This window comes from Camelina sativa, chromosome 18, assembly GCF_000633955.1.
Source record: "Camelina sativa cultivar DH55 chromosome 18, Cs, whole genome shotgun sequence".
Lineage (NCBI taxonomy): Eukaryota > Viridiplantae > Streptophyta > Magnoliopsida > Brassicales > Brassicaceae > Camelina > Camelina sativa.
In genome coordinates this window covers 1,598,008-1,614,754 of record NC_025702.1, presented here as the reverse complement: position 1 = coordinate 1,614,754, position 16,747 = coordinate 1,598,008, and the positions used below count along the sequence as shown (strand labels likewise).

The following is a 16,747-nucleotide window of genomic DNA, read 5'->3' as shown; positions in this document are numbered from 1 at the left end:
TCGTTGAGATGCACTCTTTGCTACAAGAAATGGGTAAGGAGATCGTGCGCGCACAGTCCAATGAACCTGGAGAAAGGGAATTCCTTATGGACTCAAAGGATATATGTGATTTACTAGAAGATAACACTGTAAGTTTTGATGTGTTCTTTACATATATCTCGTTCTCTAAGATTTAAAGTTATGCTATTTGAGAAATTATGTTGGAAATTAATTATCTCAGGGTACCAAAAAGATAATAGGTATATCATTGGATATGGATGAGACTGATGAACTGCGTATACATGAGAGTGCTTTCAAAGAGATGCGTAATCTTCTTTTTCTAGAAATTTACACTAAGGAGTGGTACCAACAAAGGTTAACAACAAGAAAATCGGACCAAAAGAAAGAGGTGAGATGGCACTTACCAGAAGGGTTTGACTATTTACCCCATAAACTTAGATTATTGAGGTTGGACGATTATCCAAGGAGGTGTATGCCTTCTAATTTTTGTCCTCAAAATCTCGTTAAGCTCCAAATGCAAGGGAGCAAACTCGAGAGGCTATGGGAAGGAGTTCATGTAAGTATAATCCAAAATTATATAACTATAAACAAATAATACTTATTTTACTTCTTACATGGTATTCCTTTCAAGTGATGTGTGTACCTTACTTACACCTCAGACACTTGGAGGGCTCAAGAAAATAGATTTGAAAAGATCTATACATTTGAAAGAAATTCCAGATCTTTCAATGGCCACCAATCTCGAGAAACTTGATCTTAGTGATTGCTCAAGTTTGCTGGAACTTCCTTCCTCTATTCAATATCTCAATAAGCTAGAGCAGTTAATCATGTCAGGATGCAGTAATGTAGAGACTCTTCCCAATGGAATCAATCTCCAATCTCTTGATAGGCTTGACCTCCAAGGATGCTCACGGTTGAATATTTTTCCTGATATCTCAACCAACATCTCAGTGCTCCTTATCAAGAATACATGTATTGAAGAAATTGCCTCTCATTTGTGTCTAATGAATCTTACTATTCTTAGCATCATGAATGAGAACTTTTGGAAAACAGTGCAGGTATGAATTTAATCTTACCTTTTTCGATCTTTTTTTAAACAGATTTTTATTTAAGGGAACTAAATTAAAAAAAAAAAAATCCCAGAGTTAAAAACTTTGGGATTATTATGGGAGATGTGATTTCTAAATCCATATAGAATTGTAAATTCTAAAAATCAAAACACATGAATTTTGAAATAACATGTTTTATCCTTGATTTGAATCCTTATATTTTACACTTTCAAATCTATACAAATCCATTTAAAACATACTATCGATTTTGAAATCCAAAAACAAATCATTAAATGAATAACATGAGATTTTAACAAGTATTTGTAAATCATAGAACCAATAACACATAATTTTGATAAGTATTTTAAAATCAATGATTGAATAACACATGATTTTTGTTTGGATTTCCAAATTCATTAAAATCATAGAACCAATAACCCCCTTTAAATTCTATCGAGTGGCAATAGGTTCTCAAGCAAAACCTATGGGGGTGTATTCAACTTGACATTTTAAGTGATTTGTGTAAAATTTACAAATCCTATGTTATTCAATCATGGATTTTAAAAAGTCTATTAAAATTCAATGTTATTGAAATGATGATTTAAAAATCTACTTTAAAATCCACTGTTATTGAACTGATGATTTAAAAATTTACTTTAAAATCCATTGTTATTCAAAACAGTTTTGTGGATTTGGATTTGGATGATTTTTAGGATTCTGGAAGATTTGAGAGGATTTGTTTAGTTAAAAATACAGAAATCCAAATCTCATGGTTTTAGGTTGGATTTGAAAGAATTTTACAGAAAATCATATCAACTTCCCTAAAATCCAAATCCTATGTTATTCAATCATGAATTTTAAAAAGTCTATTAAAATTCCCTGTTATTGAAATGATGATTTAAAAATCTACTTTAAAATCCACTGTTATTGAACTGATGATTTAAAAATCTACTTTAAAATCCACTGTTATTCAAAACAATTTTGTGGATTTGGATTTTAATGATTTTTAGGATTCTGGAAGATTTGAGAGGATTTGTTTAGTTAAAAATACAGAAATCCAAATCCAATGGTTTTAGGTTGGATTTGAAAGAATTTTACAGAAAATCATATCAACTTCTCTAAAATCTATCAAAATTCTAAATTTCCTAAATCCCATCAAATTCTCTAAAATCATGGTTTGAATTCACCCCCCTAATGATTGTTTGTTTGAATGACATTTGGAAGAAGACTATATAAAATGTTCTAGTTGTTGGCGTGAGAAAAAATATGGTCTAGACCAAGAACTTCTTAGTTATTTTTAAAATTATTGACCAACGCAATCAATTGATGCTAATTGGTATATAATTTACTAATATTCCATAGTAAAAATTATTTTTATTTGGATTTGTTTTTTTTTTTTGGAATTTCTCAGACTTATAAAAGCAAGAGTTATAAAATACTATAAAACTAGAGTTTATAAACAAGAAATTACATGTTTTTTCATTTTTAAGTTCTTTTTATTTTATTAATTACATTAACAGGCACTTTTAAAGTTTTTAAACGTACAGATGATTTGTGAAGTGATGACAACTCTATTTTATTAATTATTGGTTTAGCCGCTTACACCTCTCATGGCCATGCTGCCTCACTCTTTGGAGAGATTGTTTCTCTCGGATATTCCAAGTTTGCTGGAGATTCCTTCCTCTCTCCAGGATTTCACTAAACTTGATATTTTGGGAATTACGGATTGCATAAATCTGGAGACTCTTCCCTCTGGCATCAACTTACATCATCTTAAAACCCTTTATCTCAGTGGATGCTCACGGTTGGACACTTTTCCTGATATCTCAACCAACATTAGACAGCTCCTTCTACAACGAACAGGGATAGAAGAGGTCCCTTGGTGGATCGAGAAATTCACTAAGCTCGCATACATGACTATGGAGAAGTGCAACAATTTAGTACGTGTATCCTTAAACATTTACAAACTGAAACAACTAACGGCTGTATTTTCAGGCTGCGGGTCATTGACCGAAGCTAGTTGGAATGGTAGTCCAAGTGAGGTGGCAATAGCAACAGACAATATTCACTCTAAGTTTCCAATCCAGGGACTTGACGAGGCTTTCTCATATGACCCAAGTTATTATCGACGAAAAGTTGGGTTTATGTTCAGGTTCTTAAACTTGGATCCAGAAGCTATACTCCACAACCAATCAATTATTTTCAACTCCATGATATTGTTAGGTGAAGAAGTGCCTTCATATTTCACTCACCAATCTATTGGCTCCGGAGAATCTTTGACTAATATCCCTCTACTTCACAAATCTCTCTCTCAACAATTCTTCAAATTTAGGGCTTGCGCCGTGGTTGTTTTCGACTCTAAGACCATTAATAGTTCGAATGCAATACATATCAATGTAAACTGTCGGTTCAAAGACAGATTGGGGAACAGATTTGATACATCTGGTCAGTTACATGATTTCTGGACACCTACGACGGATAGTCATCTGTTTATATTGGACTGTCGTATCCCTCTAAGCGCAGATAATGCTCCTCTAGATCAAGGGAACTACGATCACGTAGATATGAAGATTCATATAAAAAAAATATGGAAGGGTCCATTATACATGAATGACTCTAAGTTAACATTTAAAGGATGGGGTATACGACTCTTAGAGGAATCTTCATCACTGGAGAATACACTTGGTAACTCAAACACAATTCCACATGTTTGTGAAGCAGGTGAAGGCAATTTGGTTATTAAGGCTGAGCTTAGTGAAGAGTGTGTTGAGACAGTTGCAAAGAGACAGAGAGAAACTGGCAGCGAATGCAGGTAAAGAGCATTAAGCATGACTTGAACATGATACTATAGATATATAGCTCACTATATTGTACAATGTAAAATTGTATTGTACAATGGATCACTATATTTATTTCTTTTGCAGATTACGTGAAGGACCACTCAAGAAACCTCTGCTTTGCCCTGCCTCTGATACCCAGGAGGAACACAAGACATCACTTTGAATCTTTGATTGTGAGAATATTGAAACGAGTACGTTTTCGCCAGTTATAATGGAACAACATGAGACAAAAAGGATATGCATAGTTTTTCATGCCTCCCAGCTAAAGAGACGTTTTTAGGTAACCCAAAAATTCTTATTTATATTAGTTCCCACATTCAATAGTGACACAGAGCATAGAAACATTTAGGAGTCTGTCTTGTAGATGCTGCCACCGTCCAAAGAGTTGGTTTTAATTGCTATTCTCATGTATAAACCAACACATTCTCTTTCAGTGGCGGAACTATTATTTTTTTTTTTTTTAAGTACTATAGTAAAGTGAACAAAATTTACAAATCATATTTGTCTTTTTATATTTCTAGATGGTCAAATAAATTAGATAATATAAATGAAATGTGATTTGTGCAGCTTTATCTTGAAAAGGACTTGAAACAACAATTCTACTAATGCCACATGAGGTCTGCTATGTTTGCTGCAGCATGTTTACAAAAGGCTGCTTCTGTGAGTAATCAGTTGAGAGAAGAGAAGATTAAAAAAATGTTGAGATAATACTTTGGTGATGAGAATGGATTTGTCAAGGCCTGGATGATTTGGCTTTACTTAGTTTCGATTGTAAAAGGAAGGACAACATTCAAATCAATTATCAACCCTATGACTTCTCCTATCATTGTTACTTGTTACTATAATATTCCCTTGTAATCAATGAAGAATATATGACTTGCTTCCCAAGGTTTCTCCATCATTAGTTTCTTCTAGCAACTTCTTATACACGTTTCCTTCCTTTTTTATTTTATTTTTCTCTTCTTGAAATCTGTAAAAAGTATCTGAAATTTTATACTTACAGGCTTACGCATAGAACATTTGATTCTGTTTGTTTTTTTTGCCATCAGAATAGAATATTTATTCATGTACATAAAAAGAAAATAAAAACTAAAAGAAACTTTTTTTTAGGGTAAAAGAAAATCTAAAAGCAACATAAAACAAGAAAAATGCTAAAGAAACTAAGTGAACCAAAGAATCTTGAAGTTTTCCAAAGGTTTTTATTTAGTTCATACTCTTTTTATTACTTTAAAAATATTTAATTATGTCCTGTGAATGAAGCAATATATGGATTCTTTGGAGACCAAAAAAGTTAACCGCAGCAACTCAGCTTTACAACCTGCAGGAACAAGAACTAAATGACCTTTAAGAATCAAGAAAAAACCATACAGCCTTAACCAAGAGAAGCACCACTAATCTAAACTCTCTTGGGTCTATATATAAAGCCTAAGCTCCTAAGCTTTAGCAAAAATAAAAAATATAACATAAGCCCCAAGTCATTTCGCACCCAAGAAAAAATGGTGGATCAGAAGATGAAACCGGTGGCCTCTTTTCTTTTAGTTCTGAACTTTTGTATGTATGCTATTGTTCTTGGGATTGGCGCATGGTCCATGAACAAAGCTATCAAGCATGGCTTCCTTATTGGTATATGATTCATTAAATTATTATTATTTTTCCTTTCTTGGTATGAAGCAAAGCCTTTGTAATTCAAAAATGATTTTTAATTTCATTTCATGAATTTTAGCTAGGGTAGGGCTAACTGTTATTTGTGTATTTATATAATATATGTTTCTAAGGGAAATTATACAAGCCTTTTGTTTTGCCAACGAACTAGTTTAAATTTATTTACTAATCATCACCATTAAACCGATTAATTCATCACAAAATCTGTAAATCACTTCAGATTTTTTTATATATATAATAAATTTGAACTAAGCATCTCAATATTTTTTCCATGGTATTCAAGGTGCGGATTATAGTCTTCCGGCTCATTTCTCGCCGATACATTTCCCAATGGGTAATGCGGCAACCGGATTCTTCGTGACGTTTGCCTTAATTGCTGGAGTTGCGGGAGCTGCCTCAGTTATCTCCGGCGTCAGTCACCTCCAATCATGGACTTCGACAAGTCTCTCGGCAGCTGTATCTGCTGCCACCATTGCTTGGTCGCTCACACTTTTAGCCATGGGGTATGATGGACGTTGACACAACACTTTTGACTCAATGTTCAATCATTTTTTTCATAAATTTAGGATAATTTCCCCAACAAAATTTGTATATACCAATCTATAGGTTACTAAAAATCTTTGTCTCTTGAATGTTCTTGTGTAGTTTTGGCTGCAAGGAAATTGAACTTGGGATGAGAAATGCTCGTCTGGTGAGTAAACAAACCTCTATTATATCATTTTATTGCAAAATTTTCGTTATCATAACAATCAATAAAAACGTAAAACGATTATTTAAATTAAAAATGAAAACAGAATATTTTGAATATAATTATAACTAAGTTAATTCGTTTTTTTATTTCTCGACAGAGAACAATGGAAGCATTTCTAATAATACTTTCGGCAACACAACTTCTCTACATTGCTGCAATCTACAGAGTTCGAAAATAAATTATTTAAATTTTTACTTCTTTTTCTTTCTTTTTAATTTAAATTCTTATCCGATTTGTTTATTTAATTTGAAGATGTAACTGTGTGGTTTGAATTATTTGATTGGTTTCTACTTTCTATTAGAAAAAATTTCTTATTTGTATTTTGTGTCATTGTGTGAGTCCGACTATCGACTACAATGCAGTTGATGTAAAAAAGTTTCATATCTGGTTTACTACGAATTGATGGAAAAATAAATTGTGATAAGCCACAAGCTAGAGTAAACGTTTCAAATTTTCATATCTGGTTTACAAAATTAACTTTTTGTAATATATTCAAACACTGTAATTTTAGTCCCTATGATTACAAAATTAAATAATAGTATATATAATCATTGACAACAAAAACATTTAGTCTCACTTCGCACTCATTTGAAAAGCCACAAGCGATGCATAAGCACCACCTGAAATCTCCATTAGCGTCCCATGTCTCCCACTCTCTGCAATCACACCGTTCTTCACAACCGCAATCACATCCGCATTCTTAATCACTTTGAGGCAATGAGCTGATGAAGTTATGCACATTAGCGGCAAAATCTCTTCTTCTGTGGCTCCTTCGGTTTTGCCATATGCTATGTTTGATCTTATTGTCTCATTGAACAGAACCGGCTCTTGACTAACCAAACCCATTTGTTCCCTTAACCAACACAATTTCAAAGATTAGATTTCAACTTGATCTAAAAGAATCTTGTCTGAATCTGGACTATAGAATCTCTCTAGCAAGCTTGTCACTGTTGATTTACCACTCCCGCTCTCTCCAACCAATGCTACGGTCTGAAAAGTGAAAACCAAAACCATTAACCATTTAATACAATTAAACCGGAAAAAAACCCCTCCTTAATTTACATGTTTGTTACCTGTCCTGATGAGATAGTTAAGCACAAGTCACTAAAAATCTGTATATCTAGTCGCATAGGGTACCGGAAACTGACGTGTTGCAACCAGGGACGGATCTACAGTGTAAGTAGGTGGGGCACGTGCCCTACACTGATTATTATATTTTATTTAGTAACTATGTACAATAAGTATTCTTTAGATCAGGTGTAATGATTATTAGTTATTTAAAAGGGCAGGTGTAGTGTTTGATGCTTCCCGTTTGTCATTTTTTGATATTTTTGTAGCATATTTTTATCATATGTATTAGTTGTTAAATATATTAAAATATGTGCTCCAGGTTCAAAATCCTCCTAGATCCGCCACTGGTTGCAACTCGATATTGTCGTGGACGATTGGTAATACTGTCCCCTTCTCGGAACTCGAGTCTATCTTCGTTTTAGTATCGAGGATATCAAAATTGAAGAAGCAGAGTATTTTGCTTTGCTTATGTCAGGTGCCATACAGCCATAGCACTCGTTTGAGTCACTCCTATGGCTGTCAAAGTTAACCCGAAGAAAACCTGAAATGTTACAAAACCACTCAAATATCACAAACACACACCAAAAAAACTAATAACTTTTTTTTTCTACTCTTTTTATACCTGAAAGAATTCTCCGAAGGTAGCCCTCCTGGTCTGAATCAACCAGGCACTGCCAACAAAGCATAAGGCCTCGATGATGTAGAGAGCCAAGAATGAGCCACCGTAGCACAAACCACTCACGAGTCCTAACTTGACACCTTGTTGCTTTGGTGACTCACATATCTCTTGGTATAAACCCATCACTTTATCCTCTGCGCAGAACGATGCAACGGTCCTTATGCTGCTCACCGCGTCATTTGCGACCTGGCTAGACTCTTCATATTTTTCCTTAATTGAAGTATAAACCAGGTTAGACTCAACTGAACCAGATCGATCGAGTTTAACCAATGTTGTTTGAATACGTAACTACTAACTTTTGATTTTTTTTGTTAAAACCGGTTATAAACTTGATATGATAGTATGCTTGAAAGAACATTATTGGTGACACCAATAAGGCCCCTAAAGCTAATAACCAATTAGCTGTAAACGCTATAATAAATGCTGCAGTTATAGTCGCCATATTTTGCATGATCAACCCCAATGCATATCCTACGATACTCTTCACTGTCGAAGCATCTGCGGACAACCTCCCTCCAATCGCACCGCTGGCCAAAAGAAAAAAGAAAAAAAAAACGTAAGAAAAAAGACGGTAACTATAATAAGTAGTAGAAGCATTACATTTTACATTACCTAGAATTCCTAGTATCGTCGAACCAACTAATATCCTGGTGAAAAACTTTATCAAACGTTAGCGATCTGATTTGTTTAATCAGCTTTCCTCCAGCGATAGCGAAATAAATAGAATTAAAATGGGATCACAATCAGGTCGGTTAAGCCAAGCGCGACGAAAATAAGAGCCCATAACCTAGAATCACTCTTTAGTTGATTTGAAGGCTCAAAGAATATCCTGATCGTGTGAGACAGAAGTAAACCTGGTACAGGGGAGACAACACCGTGAATCACAGCAGCCAATGAACCAACCAACAAAACAGAAATCTTTCCGTCTGGTTCAAGCTAATCACTCCCGGTTGAAATGATCTGACCCGTTTTTTTTAATAATATATGATAATAGAATAATAATAATAATAAGTAAACTACAATTAGTGGTTTAACGTTTAAAGGATGGTCTGAAAGACCTTTAAGTTGATTTAAGGAATATTTCGGTTATTTTCGGTTATGTATGGTTTACTTGTGGTATAAGTTAACCTGTGACATGCCATGAAAATTGGGTGTTACAAACTCACTGTTCTAATCGACCCAACGGCTTGTTCTACTACGTTACCAGCTTCTGTGTAAGCAAGTTGACCACGTACAGCCATTTTTGACATGATGAGGGTCATTGCTCCACTGGTGGCCACGATTAGAGGAATGCACGGAAGTAGAGCCATCGTGAGTTTCCTGCGCTACTATAAAAGCAACCACGAATCCACCAGCGAATGTTGAAACGAGCTGTGTGACTTTCCCAACCTAAACAAATCAAAGTCAAAACAAGAAGTTTCAGAAACTTGTGATGCAAGAAACATCCAGTCGTGTATTATATATAAAAAAAAAAACCTTTCTCCCATGGAATCTTGAATAAGAATGGTGTCTCCTGAGATTCTTCCGACGACTTCACCGGTGTTTGTCTAAGTGTCAAAAAAGCCAATGTCTTGTCTCAATATGGTTTTTAGGTATAGATGGGGGATTCTGGTGGATTGACGCTCACCAGTTACCATCCAGCATGAGACCTCTGCGAAAGAACGAAAAAGTCCTTTTGTAAATAAGTTAGGCCAAAGGATAAATAGAGAAAGAGTAACATAATTTCTTACGCAGGAAGGACACAACACCGGCGTAGGCCGCAAGATAAAGAAACTTCATTGCAACCTGAAATTAATTAATTATGAAAATCAAATCGATATAAACCGTAAGAAATTCATAGCTTTCAATCACAGCTAGTGGAGGGAGCAAAACGGAAGGCGCCATGGTGCGATCCCGGCTGCAAAACTCACAAAACTTATCGACAAAAACGTTTGGAACAGGTTCAATACAATCAAACATTTGGAAAACTCCACATGGATTGCAATAGTGGTTTCTCACCCGTAGTACCGTCCCCGTGAACGTCTTGAATTTAATCAAATTGTCTATTCTCTAAGTTGCACTTGTTGTAAAACTATATATTTTTTTTGTTGAATATATGATTTTGCATTCATATAACAACAACAAGAAAAGAACACATCATCACGTCAAATTAAAATTTGCTTTGCTATCAGAAATCATAACCAACCGTATGAAATCCTAACCTTGAAGACTTCTTTAACCACGTGGTCATGATCGGAGAAACCTAACACGTTAATGAGCTGCCCCATGAGTACTGTCATAAACGGCTGAGTTAGGCCGTTCGCCACGGCGGAGATAGTCCCGATGGTCATTAAAAAGATGTCATCTCGATCTGCAAACGTGAAAAGCTTGTAAAACGCTACTCTTTGATTCCCGCCTCCATTTTTCTTCTTCTTCGCTTTCTCTGCCATTGTTTCTCCTTCCTCTTCGATTATAGGTTAAACGAAAAATTTCTCAAGATAATTTAATGGGTTTTTATTTTATAGAGTGAGATAGAGAGAGAGAGAGAGCTTATATGTCACTCTTTGCACTTTGTAAACTCAGTTTTATTAGTTTGACCAAAAAAAAAAAAACTCAGTTTTATTAGTTTTGCTATAGAGCTTTTTATTCTCTATTATTATCTATAGATTGTGTATATTAAATCATTAATGATACACTTATGGTATACAAAAAAAAAATCACAATAATACTTAACGAGGGTAGATTTCAAGAAATCTTAATCACCTCAACAAATCTACTTAATATTTTATACATTGCAAATAGAGAATGGAAGAGCAATATAAAGATCATATCTTTTAATTATCAATATGCTTATCAAATAAATATGCATCTAAATGAATATTGACTTTCATCATTTTCAATTTTAAATGTTTTTCAGATACATATACTTGAAAATGATGTCACCAGAACATATATATAGACACATAATGAATAAGTTATTATCTTTGTGTTGTGTAAATAGCGAGCATGGTGATATGCATTAAGACATCTAAAATTAATTTACTAACAGTTATCATATGTGAAACAGACGGTTAATGACAGTGTAGAACAAAATTCACTAAAATATACATTATGCATAGCCCACGAGCATTAAATTATGACAAAAGTTAACGTCACAACAAAGCATTCGCGTTCTGGTCAAAATTTACATCCAAGAGGTTTCTTTTAGAGAAAACTCTACAGGATCTCTCCTTCCTCGAGATCTTCCAATCTCATCGCATCACAAATTTCTGACCCGGTCTCTTCCAGTTCCGGACAGTCATCACTTCTTAAAACCAGACCCAACTCTTCAACCAGTATGCGAATTCTTGTCAGACTCGAGCAACCACAGACTTTCCTAAATTCTTTCTCCAATCTCAAGTAGTTGTTCCGTTCAAAATCAAAGACTCTTTTCATCTGTAGACATGTTTACAGATATTAGAATCATTTGGTTCTTCAGTCTTCACTCTGTTAAAAAAGGGTTTTAAGAAGCCGCAAAATACCTCTGCTAGTTCGAGCCGTTGTTTATCACGTTTTTCCTTCAACTCGGCTTGTGCCCTCATTTGTGCGGCAACCTTAGCAGCTCTCATCTCAGCTTCAATTCTAGCTTTCTCTGTATGTTTTGTGAAACGTAAGAGGCAAACATTGAAAAGGTTTGAGCCTTTTGTAGTTCCGTTAGAACACGTAAAAGGATACCTTCACGTTGTGCTCTTTCCATCTGTTCCTTTTCTATCTGTATTCTAATTAGATCAGCTTTGTTATTCTGTCAACAAATAAGACAACAACTTTCAGTAAAACATAAGCTGTCGAAAGTCTCTGTTTATGCAATGGGGATCAAGAAAGTAATGTAACCTACCTGCTCAAGGACTTTTCTGTGTTTAGCTTTTAGAATGGTATCCGCATATTGAGCTTTGAGTATTGCAGCACGAAGAGCCTTCTCAGGAGGTACTGGTGGCAGAGAAGGCAATGCCGTTTTCAATTCTGTGGCAATCATCGAATGGTATTAGGAAACCAAACTATACCAAAAGAGGAATTCCGCAGATTCGATTGACCGCATAAGAGAGGAAAAAACAACTTACCGTTCTCCAACAGAGCACTATTTGAAGGTTTATCAAGCTGAGAATGGCCACTACCATTTCTCTCATTCCTTGAAGTCACAGACCCTTCATTCATACAGAAATTAAAAGTGCATTGTTACAAAAGTAGCGATAATAGAATGGCAATTTGGAATGAACTCAGAAAGATGGCTTAGGATTTCTCACCATTGCATTGAGGCTCTGACTCACTCGCCTGTGCACCTGAAGTGTTTTGTACTTGACAATCCTGTTGGCATTGGAACATCAGTCCTATTGCTAGTGACAAGACTAAGAGGAGATTCTATTTGTCAAAGATAAAGAGAGAGTCTGTATATACCATTAAATTATTGCTTCCGGATGAGCTACAGGACTTGAGGCATATGCAAATAGTTTTACCACATGAACCACACTTAATGGCTGCAGTTTGAGCTGAGCCTGCATGTCATACAAATGATAAGCTCCAATGCTTAGAAGCCAAAAAGCAGAATACAATTTCTCCAACAATATACCTTTCGCAGGGATTTTCACACCCGAGCTGACTCCAAGTCCCTGATCGAATTTCTTAGTCCCCTGGAAAAATCAAATATATGACAATCCTATCAGTAAGAAACTTAAACCACGATAACAGTAACAAGTCTAGTATTCTGATCATAGCGTACCTTCGTTGCTAATGCTTTCGGCGTCACAGCAGGAGTATCCTTTTTGCTCTGTCTTGAACAAACGACTTCAACTGGCTGTCTCTTACAACCTTCTGTAACTCCAATCCTGGATAATTTAGAAACCTTTTTCTTCTTGAGTACTTCCCATCTGACCACAAATACATCCTTCATCTCCTTTGCAACCTTGTAAACCCAATTATCCGAAGGATTATACTTTAGCGCATTGTCAAAAGTTAACCGAACATCAGCTGCAAACTCATCAGCGTTACTGTACTCATTCTTCAAAAGCTTCGATTTGATTGTGCCAAAATCCATAGGGTTCGATATGACATTGAAGTAATCAGGAATCATCAGTTCAACAGGATCAACAGGCTTGTTAAAAACCCATCCAACAGGGTGCTCCATCAAAGACCTCAACAATGCTAAACACTGACTACACAAATCACGGTCTAGCCTCTGCTTCTTCTTAGGTTGAACATCCTCTATCTCGTTAGGTCCACGCTTCTTCGATTGCTCGGAGGAACGAGATAAGTCTTCACATAACGAATGCTCAATTTTCTTCTCACTATCCGGAAACGTTTGGGATGTTCTGACAGAACCTCCAGAACCAAACTTTATCCTAAGCTTGGGTATTGCAACCATTCTTACAAAAAAAAAATCAAAAGAACAAAACACCTGTAATGCAAAATAGATTAAATTAGGGTTTATCTACGCGATTACACCAAAAACTCGCAATTAGGGTTTTATACATCAAAAACGAACAAAATCGATACAAAAACTAAATATCCATGAAAATTCCGACCAGATCTAGGTTAAAAAACTCTCAAAAAATAGAAGAAGAAGAATTAGGGTTTATCAATTTTGCGAAACCCTTAATAAAAACGTTGAAACTTTAACTTTTGAGAAACGAAATCAGGAAGAAGTATACCTATGGAAGAAGAATCAATGGAACAGTATGAGAGATTTTGGAGTGGGGAGGAGACTGTGTGATGCGAGGAGGAGGAAGAAGACAAAGCGGCGAAACAAGTTTCTTTATTTTGACACGAAGATGCTTTTATAAGTTTTCTGTTCGGAAATAATCTGGACCTAATATTTTATTTTTTGGGCCCAAAATGGGTCAATAGTAAGCCCATAATAGCCGCCTCAAAATATATAACATTTCCCAAATTTTAAATTGGTTCGGAAATTAAAGTGTTGTGGAAAATTTCTCATATATTGATTTGATACTAAAGGAAGGACCCAAATCGGAGACCAGAACGGAACCCTAAATCTTCTCCGATGGCATTACCGGAGCCACCACAAAGCTTCTTCCCTTCCAAAGATGAGTTCTTGAGACTCCTTACCGTTTTGCTTGTGGCTTGTGCGGTGGCTTTTACCTGCAATTTCCTCGCTAAGTCTATGAGCTCAAACCCTACTATATCTTTCTGCGATAGTAACTTTGATTCCCTCGATTCAGACTTGGGTAAGCTCGGAAACCTCATACTCAGTTCCTTTATTTCATGGTTGAATTGTGTAATTACGTGAATAATTACTTAATCAATTTTGTTACTACAGATTTGTGTGAACCTTGTCCAATTAATGGAGAATGTTACCAAAGGAAGTTGAAATGTAATCATGGATACAGAAAGAAAGGAAATTTATGTGTAGAAGATGGAGAAATCAATGAATTAACCAAGAAATTGGTATCTGAGCTATTCGAAAAAAATCAGATTTTTATGTTATTTTTGTTGTTCTTGTTTTTGTTAATGATTTGGTTTTTATAATGGCCACTTTGTTGTGTTGTGGATCCAGGTTGGGTATTTTGAGAGAAAGGTTTGTGAGGCATATGCTGATAGTGAATGCTATGGTACTGGAAAAATATGGGTATGCTTCTGATTTATTATCTTTAACATGATTTTGTGTTTTTGATTTACTTGTGTGCTCATTTTGTGGTATTAGTGAGTAATTGTGTTCATCGATCTTTTAGGTTCCGGAGAATGATGTCTGGGAAGATCTACGTAGCAACGTNATTTATTATCTTTAACATGATTTTGTGTTTTTGATTTACTTGTGTGCTCATTTTGTGGTATTAGTGAGTAATTGTGTTCATCGATCTTTTAGGTTCCGGAGAATGATGTTTGGGAAGATCTACGTAGCAACGTTTTCTTGAATACATTAGACGAGTCTGCTTACATTTTTGTAAAAGGAAAGGCTGTAGAAGCTGTCACCGAGCTACTACAGAAAAGGACTAATTCTAATGGGTTAGTATTTTCATCACTGATTAAATGGATTCTATTGGTTACTAAAACTATTCACTATAGATTCTTACTTTTATCTTCTTTTTTTTTTAATTTGAAGGATTAATGAGTTGAAGTGTCCTGAATCGGTTGTCAAAAGTTACAAACCCTTGACTTGCCGCATCCATCAATGGCTCTTGAGAAACATCTTAATCATCTCATCCTCCTGTGTAATGGTATTGTACTATTAGAAAGAAAAAAGACCAATCTTTGAGTGGTTTAATTTACTTTATCAACATCTTCAAGCTTGTTTACAGTGTTAAGATGTACAGCTAGTGGGCTGCGCAATATTGCGTAGGAAAATTCGAAGTAAGCGACAATTTTCACGTAGAGTGGAAGAGCTATACAACCAGGTACCTCTTTTATCCGCACAGCATCTCGATTTAGTCTAATTATTTCTTGTCTTGGTGTAAATATATAAAGGGGTTTAGTTTGAATTGATTCATTAGGTCTGTGACTTTCTGGAAGAAAATGCACTGGCATCAAATTCTTCAGATGACTGCGTTCCTTGGGTTATCGCATCTTGGTTACGTGATTATCTACTTTTGCCTAGAGAAAGAAGAGACCCTCAGTTATGGAGTAAGGTAATGCTGTTTTTGGTCCTGCCTATCAATCAGTAACAGACATGCTTGATCTGATTCTGTTCTCTATCTCTAACAATTTTGTTACATGTATCATGTTCTTATAACAAATTCTCAATTTCGTTGCCTGACATGGTTCTTTACATTTTTTGGTTAATTTATAGGTTGAGGAGTTAATACAAGAGGATTCACGTATAGACCGATACCAGAAACTCGTCAAGGGTGAACAAAGAGTTGTATTGGAATGGCAAGGTGTGAAACCTGGAATAGTTCTTTATTTTCTTTCACTCGTCTATTTTTTTATTTTTTCTTTACATTCCATTGAAAGTTGTTTCCTCATCAATGATTCAGTTGAAGGTTCACTTAGTTTATCCAAGCTGAAGAAACGGCGAGAGACGGAGAAGAAAGATATAAAAGTTATTGGTTCAACAAACACAAGCTTGCAAGAATACTACAACAGAAGAATCGCTGGTAAGAAGCTGAAAAGTGAAAACCATTTCTATTGAGTCAACAACAGTAGACATTTGTCTTAAGATTGATCTTTATCTGTTCTTTTTTTGTTCAGAGACAAGTTCTTAATACATTTTACAAAAGAACTATATATAGAAGCTTGTTGTGGTTCTCCACGCAATTGTTAAAAGAAGATCCAAGGACTGAAGCATTGTCGATTTTTCATGCTGTTTTTATTCCTGTTTAAATATTGACTTTAGATTTGGCTCTCTCTTGTTTGGATCAGAAGAGAAAGTGATTAGAATTTGTAGTCTTTACAATATATATATATATATATTTGTACGATAAGATACAATTCCGATTTAAGTTGACAGTGACCAGGTTGAAGAATAGAGAGAGTAGAATCATGTGGCTTGTGAGTGTCGTCGGGGTATGACAGCCAAGTTAAAAGAGTGCGTGTCAATCGTCTTCAGTCTCCTTCCACTAGAGACTTCTTCGTGCCCAAAATTCCACTTTTTCCTCTACTATTAATAACTGATTATAAAGATCCTTAATTTGCATTACCCTACTAATTCTTCAATCTTCATAGTTCATACCTTACCATTAATAATTAATTATATGGGACATACCGATATAGCATAGATGCATGTGCTGAT

The 16,747-nt window shown here is 35.2% G+C and overlaps 3 protein-coding genes and 2 pseudogenes across 4 annotated transcripts; 3 read left to right on the top strand and 2 right to left on the bottom strand.

The window, feature by feature from the left end:
- LOC104760251 overlaps positions 1–4,787 on the top strand; it is a 6,925-nt pseudogene extending 2,138 nt beyond the window's left edge.
- On the top strand, positions 5,213–6,726 carry LOC104760250. Its single transcript, XM_010483146.2, has 4 exons — positions 5,213–5,512; positions 5,835–6,054; positions 6,197–6,242; positions 6,400–6,726. The coding sequence occupies exons 1-4, from the start codon at positions 5,386–5,388 to the stop codon at positions 6,478–6,480; spliced, it is 474 nt and encodes a 157-aa protein (XP_010481448.1). The 5' UTR covers positions 5,213–5,385; the 3' UTR covers positions 6,481–6,726.
- On the bottom strand, positions 6,876–10,481 carry LOC104763051 (annotated as a pseudogene).
- Positions 11,107–13,808, bottom strand: LOC104760249 (transcription factor GTE12-like). Its single transcript, XM_010483145.2, has 10 exons — positions 13,713–13,808; positions 12,785–13,459; positions 12,635–12,695; positions 12,463–12,560; positions 12,312–12,372; positions 12,129–12,212; positions 11,906–12,030; positions 11,746–11,812; positions 11,553–11,662; positions 11,107–11,466 (listed from the first exon to the last, which is right to left on the bottom strand). The coding sequence occupies exons 2-10, from the start codon at positions 13,424–13,426 to the stop codon at positions 11,248–11,250; spliced, it is 1,467 nt and encodes a 488-aa protein (XP_010481447.1). The 5' UTR covers positions 13,427–13,459; positions 13,713–13,808; the 3' UTR covers positions 11,107–11,247.
- On the top strand, positions 13,966–16,439 carry LOC104760246. 2 transcript variants are annotated; one of them, XM_010483143.1, is made up of 10 exons: positions 13,966–14,246; positions 14,339–14,466; positions 14,576–14,647; positions 14,885–15,024; positions 15,122–15,236; positions 15,333–15,413; positions 15,510–15,644; positions 15,806–15,893; positions 15,993–16,112; positions 16,207–16,439. In XM_010483143.1, the coding sequence occupies exons 1-10, from the start codon at positions 14,063–14,065 to the stop codon at positions 16,218–16,220; spliced, it is 1,077 nt and encodes a 358-aa protein (XP_010481445.1). In that variant the 5' UTR covers positions 13,966–14,062; the 3' UTR covers positions 16,221–16,439. The 2 variants fall into 2 exon arrangements, with proteins under 2 accessions (XP_010481445.1, XP_010481444.1); XM_010483142.1 differs by having other exon boundaries at positions 15,993–16,439.